This window comes from Trichomycterus rosablanca, chromosome 12, assembly GCF_030014385.1.
Source record: "Trichomycterus rosablanca isolate fTriRos1 chromosome 12, fTriRos1.hap1, whole genome shotgun sequence".
NCBI classification, from domain to species: domain Eukaryota; kingdom Metazoa; phylum Chordata; class Actinopteri; order Siluriformes; family Trichomycteridae; genus Trichomycterus; species Trichomycterus rosablanca.
In genome coordinates, this window is record NC_085999.1 from 12479185 (window position 1) to 12497377 (window position 18193).

The 18193-nt window shown below is 42.2% G+C and overlaps 1 protein-coding gene across 1 annotated transcript in view; it reads left to right on the forward strand.

Annotated features, from left to right (window-relative positions):
* Positions 1-18193, forward strand: part of igsf3 (immunoglobulin superfamily, member 3) — a 237565-nt gene that overhangs the window by 167349 nt on the left and 52023 nt on the right. The window contains exon 5 of the mRNA XM_063005750.1: positions 8688-9092. Coding sequence (XP_062861820.1) covers positions 8688-9092 — 405 coding nt within the window. The remainder of the gene's footprint in view (positions 1-8687; positions 9093-18193) is intronic.

Sequence of the window (18193 nt, forward strand, 5' to 3'; positions counted from 1 at the left end):
GCAATCTTCTTGTAGCCTTGGCCATCTTCATGTAGCGCAACAATTCGTCTTTTAAGATCCTCAGAGAGTTCTTTGCTATGAGGTGCCATGTTGGAACTTTCAGTGACCAGTATGAGAGAGTGTGAGAGCTGTACTACTAAATTGAACACACCTGCTCCCTATGCACACCTGAGACCTAGTAACACTAACAAATCACATGACATTTTGGAGGGAAAATGACAAGCAGTGCTCAATTTGGACATTTAGGGGTGTAGTCTCTTAGGGGTGTACTCACTTTTGTTGCCGGTGGTTTAGACATTAATGGCTGTATATTGAGTTATTTTGAGGGAAGAATAAATTTACACTGTTATATAAGCTGCACACAGACTACTTTTCATTGTGTCAAAGTGTCATTTTGTCAGTGTTGTCCCATGAAAAGATATACTTAAATATCTGCAGAAATGTGAGGGGTGTACTCACTTTTGTGATACACTGTATATATATATATATATATATATATATATATATATATATATATATATATATATATACTCCCTCATTATTCAGTCAGATTATCGTTTAAAATTAAGGCACCTCAGTAGGCAGCATTTTAAAGCATATAAAAATTTGGACACGCTTCTTCTCCAGAGCGCATAGGATGACGTAAAATTGCTGTCTATGTAGAGAGCTCACTAGGTTTTCGGACAGACCCCTAGTGTGTATAGGAGTGTTACAATAATGTGAAAGGATAATTCTGACATACTGTCAATATGGAACACTGCTTTTTTCTCATATTATTAGGAGTGGATCTAGATTCACTCCCTAACTCTCAGTGGAGACTGGCGTACACCTGTGTTTCCATGGTTCACCTCTCTGAAGTGGGTATTAAGACGTCAACACCCAAGTAAATATTAAGCAAATGAAATGGCACAGCAATAGATTTAGCTATATGAAAGGTTACTAAATGTCATTGGAAGGATGGCACCAACCCGCTTTCCCCTGATTCAAAGGAATAAAGTTGGAAAAAAGAACAATGCCTTGTCTGAACTTTCTGACAGGACATTGTCCTTGTACACATTTGTTTTGTGCAAAGCTATTCGGCCCCTAAATATTTTCATTGTTGAGCTAAAGCAGAAAAAACGACTGCGAGAGCAGCTCAAAGCTCCATGCCTAACAAGCATGAAATGAGAGTGTGGAGAGAGGGTAAGAGGAGGAAAGAAGGTCTCTTCCCTTAGGGCTGCCTAAGTGAATCCAGAGAGTGGCTGACAGTCCTGTGCCTCAGCAAAGGCCCTTCAGCTGGGTGGGTGAAGAGTTTATGATAATCATTGAAATTAGAAAAGATCCATCAGAACGCACCTAACTGGCACAACCTACCTCCTTCAGGTCTATTGTACTGCCTGCTTCAGCAGAGCATAGCTTCTACCCATAAACCCTTTCACGGTGCTACACTGGAACAAAACCAGGGACTAGAATCATCCACATCATGCATGTTCAAACTATAAGAACTGGTGTCAGGGCTTGAACATTTTATAAACAGTTTGAGCTGTTAATATGCACAAAGTGATCTGAGGCAGCTTTGTATTAAAATAAGTAAATAAAGTAAAGCAAAAAGCCATTGATAGGACTTTGGCTATTCAAATCCAGTAAAAAAAACTCACGTTAGAGCATAAAAGAGCCCAATGGCCAAATCAAACGTTAAATAGTCCTGAACTGAGTTAATATTACTGCAGTCAAAAAAAGGTTGGATGGATGGAATGGATGACGGGTGGGATGGATGTATACAATTAATGGATTGAGTGGGATGGAATGATGGGATGGATAAAGCGATAGACGGAGCGATGGGTGGATGGATGAAGCGATAGATGGATAATTGGATAAATAAAGTCAAGAATCATAGCCACCCTGTGTGGAGTGCCGTATAAAGAAGATCTGTGCATTATTTAAGATAATAATAATTTGTTTTAAAAAATGTTTTTAAGTTTTACAAGCTAAACAAATATGAATTTAAATCCATTCAAATCCAGTTAAAAAAAACTCACGTTAGAGCATAAAAGAGCCCAATGGCCAAATCAAGCGTTAAATAGTCCTGAACTGAGTTAATATTACTGCAGTCAAAAAAAGGATGGATGGATGAATGGATAGAGGAATGACAGGAGGGATGGATGTATAAAATGAATGGATTGAGTGGGAAGGGATGGATGGATGGATGGATGAATGGATAGGAGGGATGGGATGAATGGAATGGATAGAGGGATGATGGGAGGGAGGGATGGATGTATGAAATTAATGAATTGAATGGGATATAATGAAGCGATGAATGGACGAAGTGATGGATGATGGATGGATGAAGCGATGGACGGATGGAGCAATAGACGGAGCGATGGGTGGATGGATGAAGTGATGGATGGATGGATGGATGGATGGATGGAGCGATAGACGGAGCGATGGGTGGATGGATGAAGCGATGGATGGATGGATGAAGCGATGGATGGATGGAGCGATAGACGGAGCGATGGGTGGATGGATGAAGCGATGGATGGATGGATGGAGCGATAGACTGAGCGATGGGTGGATGGATGAAGCGATGGATGGATGAAGCGATGGATGGATGGATGGAGCGATAGACGGAGCGATGGATGAAGCGATGGATGGATGGATGGAGCGATAGACGGAGCGATGGATGGATGGATGAAGCGATGGATGGATGAAGCGATGGATGGATGGATGGAGCGATAGATGGAGCGATAGACGGAGCGATGGGTGGATGGATGAATCGATGGATGGATGGAGCGATAGATGGAGCGATAGACGGAGCGATGGGTGGATGGATGAAGCGATGGATGGATGGATGGATGAAGCAATGGATGGATGGAGCGATAGATGGAGCGATGGGTGAATGGATGGATGGATGAAGCGATGGATGGATGGAGCGATAGACGGAGCGATGGGTGGATGGATGAAGCGATGGATGGATAATTGGATAAATAAAGTCAAGAATCATAGCCACCCTGTGTGGAGTGCCGTATGAAAAAGATCTGTGCATTATTTAAAATATTAATGATTTGTTTTACATTTTTTGTAAAAGATTTACAAGCTAAACAAAGTATGAACTATATTCTGAATACCACATCTAGACATGTTATCTCACTGAATAGAAATAGAGTTGTTTGTGAAGTTATTATAAATGCATGTGCGTTGTTGTTTCAATATGTTCTGCTCAGTGGTGAACTGCTTTTATAAACCAGACAGCGACTGAATATATTAATGTCAACTTGATGTTGTGACTTAGCAACAGAAGATGAAAGTTTAGTTCACACAATGTTTTAAGCTTTATGCTGTGAGCTTTTACATGCTAAAAAAACAATTGTTAGCTAAGGTTACAGTACCTGCTGTTGTAGGGTCTCAGCACTTCATGTCGGGGGGCATGGATGCATCCGAAACATCTCCCTCTCAGCAGAGTTTCTGGATAGTGCAAGCCAGGGTTATGCAGGGAAGATCCCCAGGCAAGTGGTCTACAGATCGACTCGCTTGTGATCGGCATTTTAATGCAGTTTAGAACACTGAGGGCTGCTCCTGTGCACAAACTTGAGTTTGTACAGTTGCTCTCCTCCTTACTGGCTCGAGTAGCCATTGGGTTTCTTTGAATCTTCTTAAAACAATGTGACTAAAGCAACAATCACTTACTGCAACTTCTGTCCAGCCAACATCATGACGTAGTTACTAATGCAACAGGTAATATGGAGATGAGCCAGAATAAAAGCAGAATTTAATACAAAACATAAATCTTTTATAATTTAATGTGTATCATTTTACATCATTTTTTTTTTCATTTTTATGCATTTTCTCCCTTTTTGTCCCAATTTAGCATAGCCAATTAGTGTTCCACTGATGGGGACCATGATTGCATCAGAGGAGGGTATATTTACCTAAAACACGCTCCCTTCGACACTTGCACAGTCCATCAACCCCTTCTTTTTTGCCCATTTTATTAGTGGATGAGGCCAGTCTCGCGCATGGAGAGTCATGCATTGATCTCCGCGTTCCTCCACTTCTGTACAGGTGCCTCGGGCTACAAACCAGGGTTCTTAACCAGCATCAAAGACCCCACCTCTTTTTTTGTCTGGAATTTTTTCATCCACCATACTAGTGGCCCATTTTGACTTCTGCAGGCACTGCCAATTGTGCCTGTTAGGGGGCGCCCAGCTGACCGGTAGCAGAGCTGAGATGTAAACTCGGAGAATTCAGAATCCCAGCACTGGTGTGCTAGCGGAATATCTTGCTGCACCTTTTGGCTGCTCAAAATAAATTCTAACATACTTAATTATTTACAAAACTTGGACTAGTAAACGAAAGGCTGGTTTAAGCCCCACTACTGCCAGGTTGCCTCTGTTGGGCCCTTGAGCCACGCCCTTAACCCTCAACTGCTTAGGCAATATATTGTCACTGTACTGTAAGTCGCTTTGGATAAAAGCGTCTGCTAAAGGCCAAAAATGTAAATGTAATGTCTTCTTCTTCTTTAAGCAGGTCCCCAAACAATCACTCCACTTTGCCCACTAGGGCTAGCCAGTTATGCCTGACCACTTGAAGTCTGCCCCATGTGTGGTATGGAAGAGCACTCTCATCTTACTTTTAAAAGATACACTTAAAAGCTACTCAATAAAGGAAATAGCAGTCAGTGTAAATAAATTAAGTCCACTGATCCGTACATTCACCCTTATTTATTCCAGGTCTTCTCTCTTTATGTACTACAGAGCCGGAAAGTCAAAGTCAAGGATGTGCTCCTAAGAGATGCACTTTATTAGAGTGATTTGTTTTGGTTTAGTCCCACAAGAGCTTTTCCTGCAATATATGCAAGGTTTATGAGACTATTAGAGCTGTAACAACAGCCCGGGGCTACAGTGTGCACATACAGTTGTCCATATATTTCATCATTTCTTGCAGCTTTATTCTTTATTTTGTTTGCTCTCTCTCTGGCTCTCTCTATCTGATTCTTTATTTCATTTGCTCTCTTGCTCTTACTCTCTCTCAAGCAGTCGTACTCTGCCCATCTTCATCACCTGCCTGCCCTGGGCTTGCTGTTGTGCATTGAGACAGTGTTTGACAGGCCTGCCAGCACCCCAGAGAAGCAGAAACCCTGCTTACACTGGGCATGGTAGAGGACCTGCTTTCCACTTAGATAACAATCAGCTGCAGTTGTGGCAGGAATCTCAGACACATCGAGGCAGAGAAATCGTGGGCAGAAAATACGACACCATTTTTGAAAAAGTTGGGATTTTGTAAAAACAATGAAAAGAAGAATCTGGGATTTGTTTTTAAAATCTTTTATTTATGCCGCCCAGGTGGCGCAGCGGTAAAATACGCTACCACACCCGAGCTGGGATTTCAAATACATTGTATTGAATTTCAGCTTTGCCACTCAGCTGGGCTGGGCGGCCACGTGAACAACAATTGGCTGTTGTTCAGGGATGGGAAAGCCGGACCAGGGTTTCTCATACCTGGTGCAATTACGACCAATTACTTAGTGCAGGTGAAAAGAGGCAGTCGGTACTGCACACATGTCGAAGGGGTCATGTGTCCGTTCGCTCTCCACAGTCAGCAGTGGAGGGTTGTATCGGTAGATGTGAAGCGTAACTCAATGAGGGTACAAAATTGCACATAATTTAATCTTTCAGCATCTACTGTTCCTAACATTGTGAAAAGATTCCAGGAATCTGGAAAGATCTCAGGTCATATAGGGCAAACACTGAAACCACTGTGGAATGTGCATGTATTTTGAGCTCTCAGATGGCATTGCATGATAAACTGTCATGCTACTGTGATAAATATTGCCCCTGGGCTTGGGGGTACTTCAGAAAACCATTGTCATTTAACGTAGAATACAGCTGCATCATAAAATACAACCTGAAACTCTATGACAAACAGAAAGCTGTACAACAATTCTATGCAAAAATGCTTTTGAGTTCTCTGTGCCAAAACTCATCACTGATGGTCCAAAAGACAGTGGAAACGTGCTGTGGTCAGATGAGTCTAAAATGGACTTCAAGTTCTCTTTGACGAAGATGAAAAGGACCATCCAGACTGTTATCAGTAAAAGGTACAAAATTCTTTCCAAACATCGGTCATGGTAAGTTTGTACATCAGTACATCAGTGATCATGGCATGGATGAAGATACCATTGACACAGAGGCATATATTGGAATTTTAGAAAGACACAAGCTACTATCAAGGCGACGTCTTTTCCCAGGACGTCAATGATTATTTCAGCAAGACGATGCCAGGCCTCATTCTGTATGCGCTTTAACCATAGACTTGAAGTGCTTGTCTGGCCTGCCTGCAGTCCAGATCTGTCTCCTATTGAAAATGTATAGTGCATCATGAAGAAGAGAATCATACGCCGATGGTGACCACAGACTGTTGAGCAGCTGAAAACTCATATCAAGCGAGCAAAACTGCAACCATTTGTGTCATCAGTTACCAAACCATTAAAATGTCTCATTAATACCTTAGAATAGGTGATGGAGAACAGGGGTAAACACGGTTCTGTCCCAACTTTTTTGAAGTGTGTTGCAGGCAACAAATTCTAAATGTGTTTGTATTTACAAATTACAATAAAATCTCATCTTTTATGAGTTACTTAAAGATTGAAGATAATTTATAAATCACATATTATTCTTTATAGTGCATTTTACAAAATGTCCCAACTTTTTTGGAAATGGGGTTTGTAGAAATGAGGGTGAAACTGCTTATACTCTGCCTGGTTAAAAAACTGCTTTCCATATATTTCAGACCAATTCCCTTTTTGTATTTAGGTCTTACATCAGTGGTGTGTGATTGAGAAGTTAGTGCACTATGTTAGCACTACGTTAGGGTATTTTTTCTTACCTAAGGGTAGCACATCTCCACGCCTGCACAAGAGAACTGTACCTCACCTCTTTAACATTTTTTTTAATTATTTTATTCTCTTTTATATTTGAGAGGGTGTGGATGAGTGTAAAAATCCCAGTTGAAAATGCCAGGATGAGCTTTGATCCACGTTCTGCTTGACAGATCCTTCGCTGAGCTTCCTGATCCACAACCAGTCCACAAAGCCATGCGATGCTGGTCTGGAGCTCGGCATTTCTAGGCTGTTAGACCGGGATTCACTAAGCAGTGTGCAATACATCAGAGCCCTGCTGGAGCATCCTGACGCACTATCCGCCAACATCATAAGCTTTTGTGGGAGCATTTTTCTTGCTTGTCTTACACCAAATGGACTCTGGATTTAATCTAATCTCTGTATACTGAGCCTGTCGAGTGTGGTAAAACATGCCCTGTTGTTTACCCCATTACCTTGAGTTTGCTAGTTCAATGTCCAGTAATGTCACAGGCTTTCCTATTGCTGGGAGCTGATTAACCCTGATGTCTAACCCTACACTCAATCGGCAGCGATTTTTTTTTTTGCCTCAAAAAAACGGCATCATCGCCTGTGCCCTGCCCATTTGGTTGTCTTGGTTTAACAGACACAAAGAAAAAAACAGTTGCCATGGCAGTACAGCATAATTTACTGACTAGTATCTACAGAGCGTATAGAAACATAATGTGATCACAAATTAGATTTATTTTCGTGTTCCCACTACAAATAAAAATCCAGGGGGAAATCGCTCATCTATAAAATACATCCCTGCGTAGTGCATTACTGTCTGCGAAGTCAACACGATGTTTGTTCTTTGAATTTGCTGCTTTGTCTGTTTATTCTTCCATCTCTAGTCTCTTCACGATGGTGGAGAGATTGCACATACCGGTTTGCTCACTGCTCAGTTCCTTTTGGTAATCGCCTCATCACTTTGCTCCCAATTTGCATAAAGCTGCAGAAACTTTGCTCAACTTTTTCACACCCCTGACTCCTCCCTCTTCACGTTTCTAATGTTTGCCAGCTTTAATTGAAAATAAATGCCAGCTGGTCACTTCGCTGCCGGTCTGAACGTACCTGTAGTAGTTGGGATGGTGTTATTGTCTCCCTGTGCAATTCTGACATCATATATACAGATTAGGGCATTTGTCAGTCAACGGTGCAAAATTCAACATCTGTCATAGTACGTTGGTACATCAGTGATCATGGCATGGATGAAGATATCATTGACACAGAAGCATATATTGGAATTTTAGAAAGACACAAGCTACCATCAAGGCGACGTCTTTTCCCAGGACAATGCTGGATAATGATGCTATAATGTTTTTACTCTAATTTGTTTGAGCTGTGTTTTGCCAAACATGATGTGGTCCTTCTTGTCCAAAAAGTTTCAATTAAGATTCATACTCTTAAGTCCCTGTGGCCACATATGGGGACATTACATTTTGGCTTTTTATGCTTTATGCTTCATTCTGCTTAACATAGAGCTGTTGTCCCCATTAGTAGACACTTTAATCTGCCATTTAGTTGTAGCAAAAGTACCAGACAGTAAATAAGGCTAAAACAAGACAAAAAATGTATAAAAATTAAAGCTTTGGTCATAAGAGGATAAAACATTATGAGGATAGATCATTCTGAAAGCTTTAAAGACCAGACAAGCCCTGATGTCTCTCTTGATTTAAAGATCTCCTGGCGTCCATCACATTAATTACATTTTTTAATGAGTCTCTTTGGTTGATGGCGTGTAAAATAAGCTTTAGACTATTTACTGAGTTTAAATCTGTATTTTCTATTTATCTGTTTGCTCTCTTTCTTTCAGGCAGTAACATTAGCGTGTCGGTTTCCAGCAACTCCTCAGAGGTGTTGGAGGGAGAGAACATCCAGTTGACATGCTCGGTGCATTCGACCCTCGGAGCAATGTCCATCAACTGGCAGTATCTGGATAAAGAGGGCAACACTGCCGTCGAACTAACAGCAGTGGACCGTGATGGCATTGTACGACCTGGACCCAATTACCAGGAGCGCCACAGCTACGGGGAGATCCATCTGGAACGGACCAGATACGACACCTTCACGCTGACCTTGTATAATGCCTTTCCAACAGACGAGGGGCAGTACCGATGCAGCGCCACCGAGTGGCTCCAGAGTGGCAGCGCGCCTGTTTGGGAGTGGCAGCAGATTGGAGAGAGTGAAGGAATCAGCACCATCACTGTTAAATCTGTTGGTAAGCAAGCATTCTCTGATAAGCCAAGGGTCACCTTCCTTTCTTTTTTTTCTCTTTTTGCCTCCCTAATACCACCTCACCATAAAAGTGCATGGCAATGCCTAGTTTATAACAATTGTGCCAATGTCACGGTCAGGGATGCACTCAGTGTTGGGCTAATGTGGTTACTCGTAGTACACATGTTTAATGCAACAAATATGGGTAGCATAAAGACCTGAAGGATTTGGATGAAGGCCAGATTGTTATGTTAGCCTCACAGGTAGCCAACAGTGGCCAGGTTGGCCAGGTTGTGGGACAGCAAAGCCTCACTGATGCCAGAGGACGTGAAGGTTATGGCATCTGGTACCGACCAACAGAAGGGCTACTGTGACTCAAATTGCAGATCATTCTAATACTGGTGATAGGGTGGCACGGTAACCAGTAACTACCAGTCCTGTCATGAATGTAATACTGGTGATAATACTGGTGATGAGGTGAATGTGTCACAACACACAGTGCATCAGACCTCTTACTAGATGGAGCTTCGTATTTGCAGGGCAGTAAAAGTGCCCATGCTAACATCTGTCCACTGTCAAAAGCATCAATAATGCTCGCATTTTTCCATATGGGACACTGCCTCAACACAAGGTCATCTAGTCCGATGTTCGAGCAAGATCCACTGTAGCAGGGTGAACTTTCAGGTACCAGATACCACAGGACTGCTTTAGATGTTTTTGGAGCCCAGGTGGGATTTTACTGCTATTTGGAGGCATATAAGGCCTCCAATCTTGACTGAGAAGGGTCATAACTAAAATATGCCCCCCTCTGTGATCTGCACTAGGCGGGTTCATATGGAGATCTGTATCACTCACAAAGAGTCGCGCACTGATCTCCGTTATCCCACGTCTCATTGTGCATGGGCCCTCGATCAGCAAGCAAAGGTTGTATTGCAGCAGTTATGAGGAATCCCTGCGAACCTCCATCCCTCGGGCTTGCCAGTTATTGCCCTTGGCTTCTGTAGCCTAGCGTGTTTTACCACTCCACCACCCAAATGCTGCATCTTTTGTCTTTTAAACAGCAGTAGAGAAAAACTCTATTGCAGGAACAAAAGAAAAAGCGCAAACTGTTATGTGTGCTTAGTGAGGGTGGTATTTATCCTATTACTAGCACACTGTGAGGCAGACAGGGGATAAAAAGGCTAATTCTGCAGTTACAGAGCAGTCTGCCTGTCTCACTGCCCAGTCATGATCAATAACATCCCCGTCTGGCCTACACTGTAACATTTTTATCTGCTGTCTATCTAAATGGTTTAGCAAACACTGAGGTTATGAGCCTGATAGAAAAAAGTAAAGCAATATAACTAGCAACGTTGATGTTATTGAGACAGTGGTAGCCTAGTGGATAGAGCTTGAATCGGAAGGTTTTAGGTTCAAATCCCAGCTCTGTCATGCAGCCACTTGAGCAAGGCCCTTGAGCAGGGCCCCCAGATTTCCATTGTACTGTACAGGGGTATATACAGTATATATATATATACCGATCAGCCATAACCACCTCCTAGTTTCTACACTTACTGTCCATTCTATCAGCTACAATTACCACATACAAGCACTTTGTAGTTCTACAATTATTGACTGTAGTCCATCTATTACTCTACATACCTTTTAAGCCTGCTTTCACCCTGTTCTTCAATGGTCAGGACCCGCACAGGACCACCACAAAGCAGATGTATTATTTAGGTGGTGGATCATTCTCAGCACTGCAGTGACACTGACATGGTGGTGGTGTGTTAGTGTGTGTTGTGCTGGTATGAGTGGATCAGACACAGCAGCGCTGATGGAGTTTTTAAATACCAAGTCCACTCCCTGTCCACTCTATTAGACACTCCTACCTAGTTGGTTCACCTTGTAAATGTGAAATCAGAGACGATCGCTTATCTATTGCTGCTGTTTGAGTTGGTCATCTTCTAGACCTTCATCAGTGGTCACAGGATGCTGCCCACGGGGCACTGTTGGCTGGATATTTTTGGTTGGTGGACTATTCTCAGTCCAGCAGTGACAGTGAGGTGTTTAAAAACTCCAGCAGCATACCAGCACAACACACACTAACACACCACCACCATGTCAGTGTCACTGCAGTGCTGAGAATGACCTACCAAACAAATAATACCTGCTCTGTAGTGGTCCTGTGGGCATCCTGACCATTAAAGAACAGGGTAAAAGCAGGCTAAAAAGTATGTAGAGAAACAGATGGACTACAGTCAGTAATTTAATTGTAGAACTACAAAGTGCTCCTATATGGTAAGTGGAGCTGATAAAATGGACAGTGAGTGTAGAAACAAGGAGGTGGTCATAATGTTATGTCTGATTGGTGTATGTCAAACAAAGGCATTCTATTCTGTTGCTTAAGTTAATTCAGATATAAATAGTGATCAGTGTAGTGATAGACACAGTGGAAAAAAATCAGGTGTTTTAACTGCTCAGGCTTTGAGCTGTTGACATAAATCGACATCCAGATGTCATAGTGGTGTTGCTCTTACATCACTGTTTGGTTGCATCTACTTAAAATCTCAATTGCAGTTGTGCGGGGGCGGATGTGTGCCTCATATTTCTCTAAGTAAGTCAATGTGTCTAGAATAAGACTTGCTTTGTCTTTAATTATGTTAAATTCATAGCTTTGCAAGTTTATTTTATACAGTCAGGTTTAATTGTTGTTGTTTATACTGCAGCTGTTTCTAAGATGAACAAAAACAAGAAAAATGTCAAAATTTGTTAGGCAGTTTTGCTCCAGTGGCAGTTTTTATAATTATGTTTTAGTCTTTAGTTTAAGTAAGATCAATTTGTAAATTGCTTTTAATTTGAATAATGTCGTTTTGTACTAAAAACCAGGCACACACCAGAAAATCACTCTTGCATTAAAGATATAGGAGTAAAGCCGCTCAGGTGGCGCAGCAGTAAAAACACACGCTGGAACCAGAGCTGGGATCTCGAATACATCGTATTGAATCTCAGCTCTGCCTTGACGGCTGAGGCTGAGCGGCCACATGAACAATGATTGGCCTGTTGTTTATATGGGCGGGACTAAGCCGGATGGGGTCTCATGACTGGTACAATTACGACCTCTGCTGGCTGATTGATGGCGCCTGCACAGAGATGAGAAAAAGAGTGCTCTTAGGGTGTGTCCCTCCGTACACGCAGCTAGGCTGCACTGCACTCGTCAAAGTGTAGGTGATAAGATGCATACGGCTGCTGCCCACGTGTCGGAGTGTCAGCTTCGTTTTCCTCAATCGGAGCAGAGATCGGCATTGGTGGAGAGGAAGCATGACGCAATGGGGCAATTGGACGTGCTGAAAAGGGGGAGAAAATGCATAAAAAAAATATATATATAAAAAAAAGATATGGGAGTCAAAATAAAATCTGAACCATATTTTAACTTGGGGCGGCACAGTGGTTTAGTGGGTAGTACTGTCGCCTTACAGCAAGAAGGTCCTGAGTTCGAATCCCAGGTTGAGCTTTCCGGGTCCTTTCTGTGTGGAGTTTGCATGTTCTTTCATGTCTGTGTGGGTTTCCTCCGGTAGCTCTGGTTTCCTCCCACAGTCCAAAGACATGCAACTGAGGTGAAGCGAAGCTACAAAATTCCCATTGAGTGACATCCCATTCTTAATCCATAGGGTTTAATATGATGTTGGCCCACCCTTTGCAGCTATAACAGCTTTAACTCTTCTGGGAAGGCTTTCCACAAGGTTTAGGAGTGTGTTTATGGGAATTTTTGACCATTCTTCCAGAAGCACATCTGATGTTGGACGAGAAGGCCTGGCTCGCAGTCTCCGCTCTAATTCATCCCAAAGGTGTTCTATCAGGTTGAGGTCTGGACTCTGTGCAGGCCAGTCAAGTTCTTCCACACCAAACTGGTTCATCCATGTCTTTATGGAGCTTGCTTTGTGCACTGGTGCGCAGTCATGTTGGAACAGGAAGGGGCCATCCCCAAACTGTTTCCACGAAGTTGGGAACATGAAATTGTCCAAAATCTCTTGGTATGTTGAAGCATTAAGAGTTCCTTTTACTGGAACTAAGGGGCCGAGCCCAACTCCTGAAAAACAACCCCACACCATAATCCCCCCTCCACCAAACTTTACACTTGGCACAAAGTACCGTTCTCCTGGCAACCGCCAAACCCAGACTCGTCCATCGGATTGCCAGACGGAGAAGCGTGATTTGTCACTTCAGAGAACACGTCTGCAATGCTCTAGATTCCAGTGGCGGCGTGCTTTACACCACTGCATCCAATGCTTTGCATTGCGCTTGGTGATGTAAGGCTTGGATGCAGCTGCTCGGCCATGAAAACCCATTCTATGAAGCTCTCTACTCACTGTTCTTGAGCTAATCTAAAGGCCACATGAAGTTTGGAGGTCTGTAGCGATTGACTCTGCAGAAAGTTGCTGACCTCTGAGCACTATGCGCCTCAGCATCCGCTGACCCCGCTCTGTCATTTTACGTGGCCTACCACTTCATGGCTGAGTTGCTGTCGCTTCCACTTTGTTATAATACCTGACAGTTGACTGTGGAATATTTAGTAGCGAGGAAATTTCACGACTGGACTTGTTGCACAGGTGGCATCCTATCACGGTACCACATTGGAATTCACTGAGCTCCTGAGGGCAACCCATTCTTTCACAAATGTTTGTAGAAGCAGTCTGCATGCCTAGGTACTTGGTTTTATACACCTCTGGCCATGGAAGTGATTGGAACACCTGAATTCAATGATTTGGATGGGTGAGTGAATACTTTTAACAATATAGTGTATGTATTTATTATACATTTACATTAAGACATTTATCACACGCCGTAATCCAAAACAACTTACAGTGCCAACTTGCTGGTAGTGGGGCCTCGTGCAGGGAAAAAGAAGCTGCTGCACATGTGCCATGCTAGTTACAGCTCTCCTCGGTCAGGAGTGGAGGTCTGCAGCAGTATAGGAAGCGAAATGTGATTGTGTAATTGGACATGACTATATTCAGAGAAAAAATGGGGCGAAATGAAAAAAAAAATCTCATTCAAAATGTTATCAAAATCACCTTTCCACGGCTAATAACATCCATTAGTCAAATAATCAAATTCAATTTGTGTATATTGCTTTGTCATTTGCGACTAGAAAAAAATCAAATACGAGCTGCACAATTACGTGAACGCTTTCCCAAAACACACTGCACTGACAAACTGATTTATTACCCACCCTCTTCGCCCCCCAGCACTCCACCTATCAACTTGTGATCAAGCTAATTTTATATTCAATCCTACAAGCAGATCTTCCAGTGCTTGGTTAGGTTACAACATGTAGCAATTGTTCACCTGAAATATACTAGTCAATAGCCTCACTCATGCCAGAGGACGTGAAGGTTATGGCATTTGGTACACACCAACAGAAGGGCTACTGTGGCTCAAATTACAGATCATTCTAATACTGGTAGTGGGGCAGCACAGTGGCTCAGTGGGTAGCACTGTCGCATCACAGCAAGAACGTCCTAGGTTTGATTCCCAGGTGAAGCGACCCGTGTCCTTTCTGTGTGGAGTTTGCACGTTCTCCCTGTGTCTGCTTGGGTTTCCTCTGGGAGCTTCAGTGAGGTGACGGTGTTTGACATTAAACTTGAACCGATGAATCTTGTGTTCCCAGTAACTACCAGTCCTGTCATGAATGTAATACTGGTGATGAGGTGAATGTAAAAAAAAATAATACAAGCTGTACAATTACGTGAACGCTTTCCCAAAACACACAGCACTGACAACCTGACTTATTACCCACCGTCTGCACCCCCCAGCACTCCACCTATCAACTCGTGATCAAACAAATTATATGTTCAACAACAAGCAGATCTTCCGACACTTGGTTAGGTTAAAACATGTAGCAATTGTTTACCTGAAATATACTAATCAATACAAATACCAAGAAATGCTGAAATTTGTTTGTATTTAAACATTCAACATGTATCGAATTGTTCTGAATTTATAATGTACACTATTGAACTGCACACAAGGCGAAATAAAAGCATTTTAGCAGTGGTCTCAGATTGTGGTCCCAACTGTACACAGCAGACATGGATAAGGAAATCCATTATACATTTGCAGACCGAAAATGAGCTTGGCTGGCGGAGCAGCAGCCCCCTTGGACAGGCCTGCTGTGTCTGTATTTATAATGAAGAAGCATACGGCCTTCTTGTCTCGCAGCTGGGCTTCGGTTGCTAAAACATAGACATTTTGTAGACAGCGGGGACAGGAAAACATTTATGAGCGTGAATGATGATAGCTGAACAAGACACTGACCTGGACATGAAGGACGTGCAGTCAAATCAGACAGAAGGGTAAGACTTCATTCTCATCTCCCTGTCCTCTTACTCTTCACCTGTCTTAAGGTACGTTTAGACCAGCAGCAAGGGGGTGAAGCGGGTGGCTGTTATTGCTTTCCAATTAGAGCTGGTGATTTCCACTAACAGGAGGAAGCGAAAGTTGGCGATGAGTACTGGGAGGAGTAGGCAACGTGAAAAAGTTGTGCAAATTAAGAACAAAGCAATGTGGCAATTACCAATAGAAATTGAGTATTGAGTATTATGTGCATTAATGAAATGATTCGCTTCTTTTTTGGCTCCTAGATAGTAGCTTATGGAAGAGAAACTCATTGTTGCGGTGTGAAATCGATGGCAGCAATTGCAAAGAACAAGCGAGTTCTTTAATATTGTGGCATGTGTACACCTAGGGGTGCAGCATATGTCATTGAGGACAAAGCAAACAGCTTTACACCTAATTGAATTTAATCTAATTAAAAGAAAATCATCTTCAAGGGTGCGGTAAAACACACCCAAACTCGTGAATTTGAATCTCAGCTTTGGTACCGACAGGCTGGGCGTCCACACGGACAATGATTGGCTCGTTCGTCTGGTTGGATGCCGAAGGGGATTCCTCCTAACTGATGCAATTGTGACCTCTGCTGGCTGATGACGGCTGCACAGAGACGGGGGATAATGAAGATCAGTGCGTAACTCCTCATGCGCGATACCGAGCCTTCATGAACCTGCCCCGTCGAGTCAACTCGGATTTATTTGTATAGTGCTTTAGAGCTGGCGATTTCCGCCAACAGGAGGAAGCGACCGTTAAAAACCATGGCGACCAAAAGCTCACAGGCGATGATGATATTTTTGGTGTAAACACAGGGTCAAGAGCGATCAGCAATTTGGCCGACAAGAGGCGGAAAATCGCTGCCGTTCTGAACGTAGGGTTACAGTGTCTTCTCTTTCTTTCTCTTTTTCTTTGTCTTTTCCTTTCATGTAAGTCTCGTCATCCTCTTTTGATCCGAGTCAGAAACTCATCATCGCCTCTTCATCCTTCAGCATCTCACTTCTGCAACCTTCTCTTTGTTCCATAGCCTATTAAATTCTAATATCCTTAGAGTCTAGCTTTAACATTTGCCTTTTTTAATTAGACACCTAATTCTGGGGCGACATGGTGGCTAAGTGGGTAGCACTGTCGCCTCACAACAAATAGGTCCTCGGTTCGATCCCCAGGTGGGGCGGTCCGGGTCCTTTCTGTGTGGAGTTTGCATGTTCTCCCTGTGTCTGTGTGGGTTTACTCTGGGTGCTCCAGTTTCCTCCCACAGTCCAAAGACATGAAAGTGAGGTGAACTGGAGACACTAAATTGTCCATGACTGTTTGATATTAACCTTGTGAACTGATGAATCTTGTGTAACCAGTAACTACTGTTTCTGTTATGAATGTAACCAAAAGGTATAAAACATGACATTAAAAATCCAAATAAACAAACACCTAATTCTGAATTTGGGTACACCTGAACCAGTTTTCTTTGTGTCTGCTTTATGTCCAAAGAAAAATAGGTAATGTAATAGTATAGGATATGGAATTGGAATTGGAATTGGAATAGCCATTTCCCTTTTCTTTAAATAAATATAAAAAAAACACAGACCTCTATGCAATTTGCTTATAAATGAATTTGGACAAGAATAAACAAAATGATTTAGCACATCTTCAGACACTGTGTGTGTGTGTGTGTGTGTGTGTGTGTGTGTGTGTGTGTGTGTGTGTGTGTGTGTGTGTGTGTGTGTGTGTGTGTGTGTGTGTGTGTGTGTGTGTGTGTTTGTGTTTGTGTGTTTGTGTGTGTGATCACCTTAGTATTAAACAGAGCAAAATCAAGGACTGTACTGATTTTGTATGGCTGCCTTATTATGTTTATTTGTGTTATTATGCTCTATTCTCCTGCTAAACAGGTTTTGTTAACATTACTTTATAATAAGCACTGATGAGGAAACAGAGGCTCAGAGCCAATAACTGAGGCTTGTGTTATGATCACCATAATTTAGTTAAATATGTGATTACTAATTTTTTGATGATGATGTTGAGGATAATAATAATAACAATAATGACAATGCACTTCATAAATCAGGCCTTTATGACAAAGGCAAAGTGATTTAAAAATGCGAGAGGCAAATGAGCATTATCAGAATGTTACTCTGACTCATATACAACAAATATGTGATTGAGAATTACCTATGAGGAGGGTGGGATAAAAAAAATTATTTAATTAAAGGTTACAATCAATGTCTTAAATAACTTAAATAGTGAATCAACTTGCAATGTCAATAAATGTTTGGTTGACATTTTGAAATTGGTTAATCTGTTAGCTTTTTATGTTTCTAGGTTAATCCTTTTTACTCAAACATTTATTGATCTTAAATTTAAATACTTCTTAGTGTTATTAGACAGGATGTTTACATTTTAATTGGCCTTTTTTTTTTACAACACAAGCAATCATCACCTGTAAGTGTTTAATCCAATCAGTCCAATCCTTTTACCATGTCCTATAGGCTTTTACCATATTAAATCATAATAAAACTTCCAACCTAAACACTGCCACATCACCCCACTGCTGCGTTCTCTTCCCTGGCTTCCTGTAGCTGCACACATTCAGTTTAAAACATTGATGCTCGCCTACAAAGCCAAAAATGGACCAGCCCCAAGCTACCTTCCAGGTCTAATAAAACCCCGCTCTGTACCACGCAACCTCTGAGCCAACAGTCTCGCTCACATTGATCCTCCACCCAGAACTTGAGGAAGACACGCATC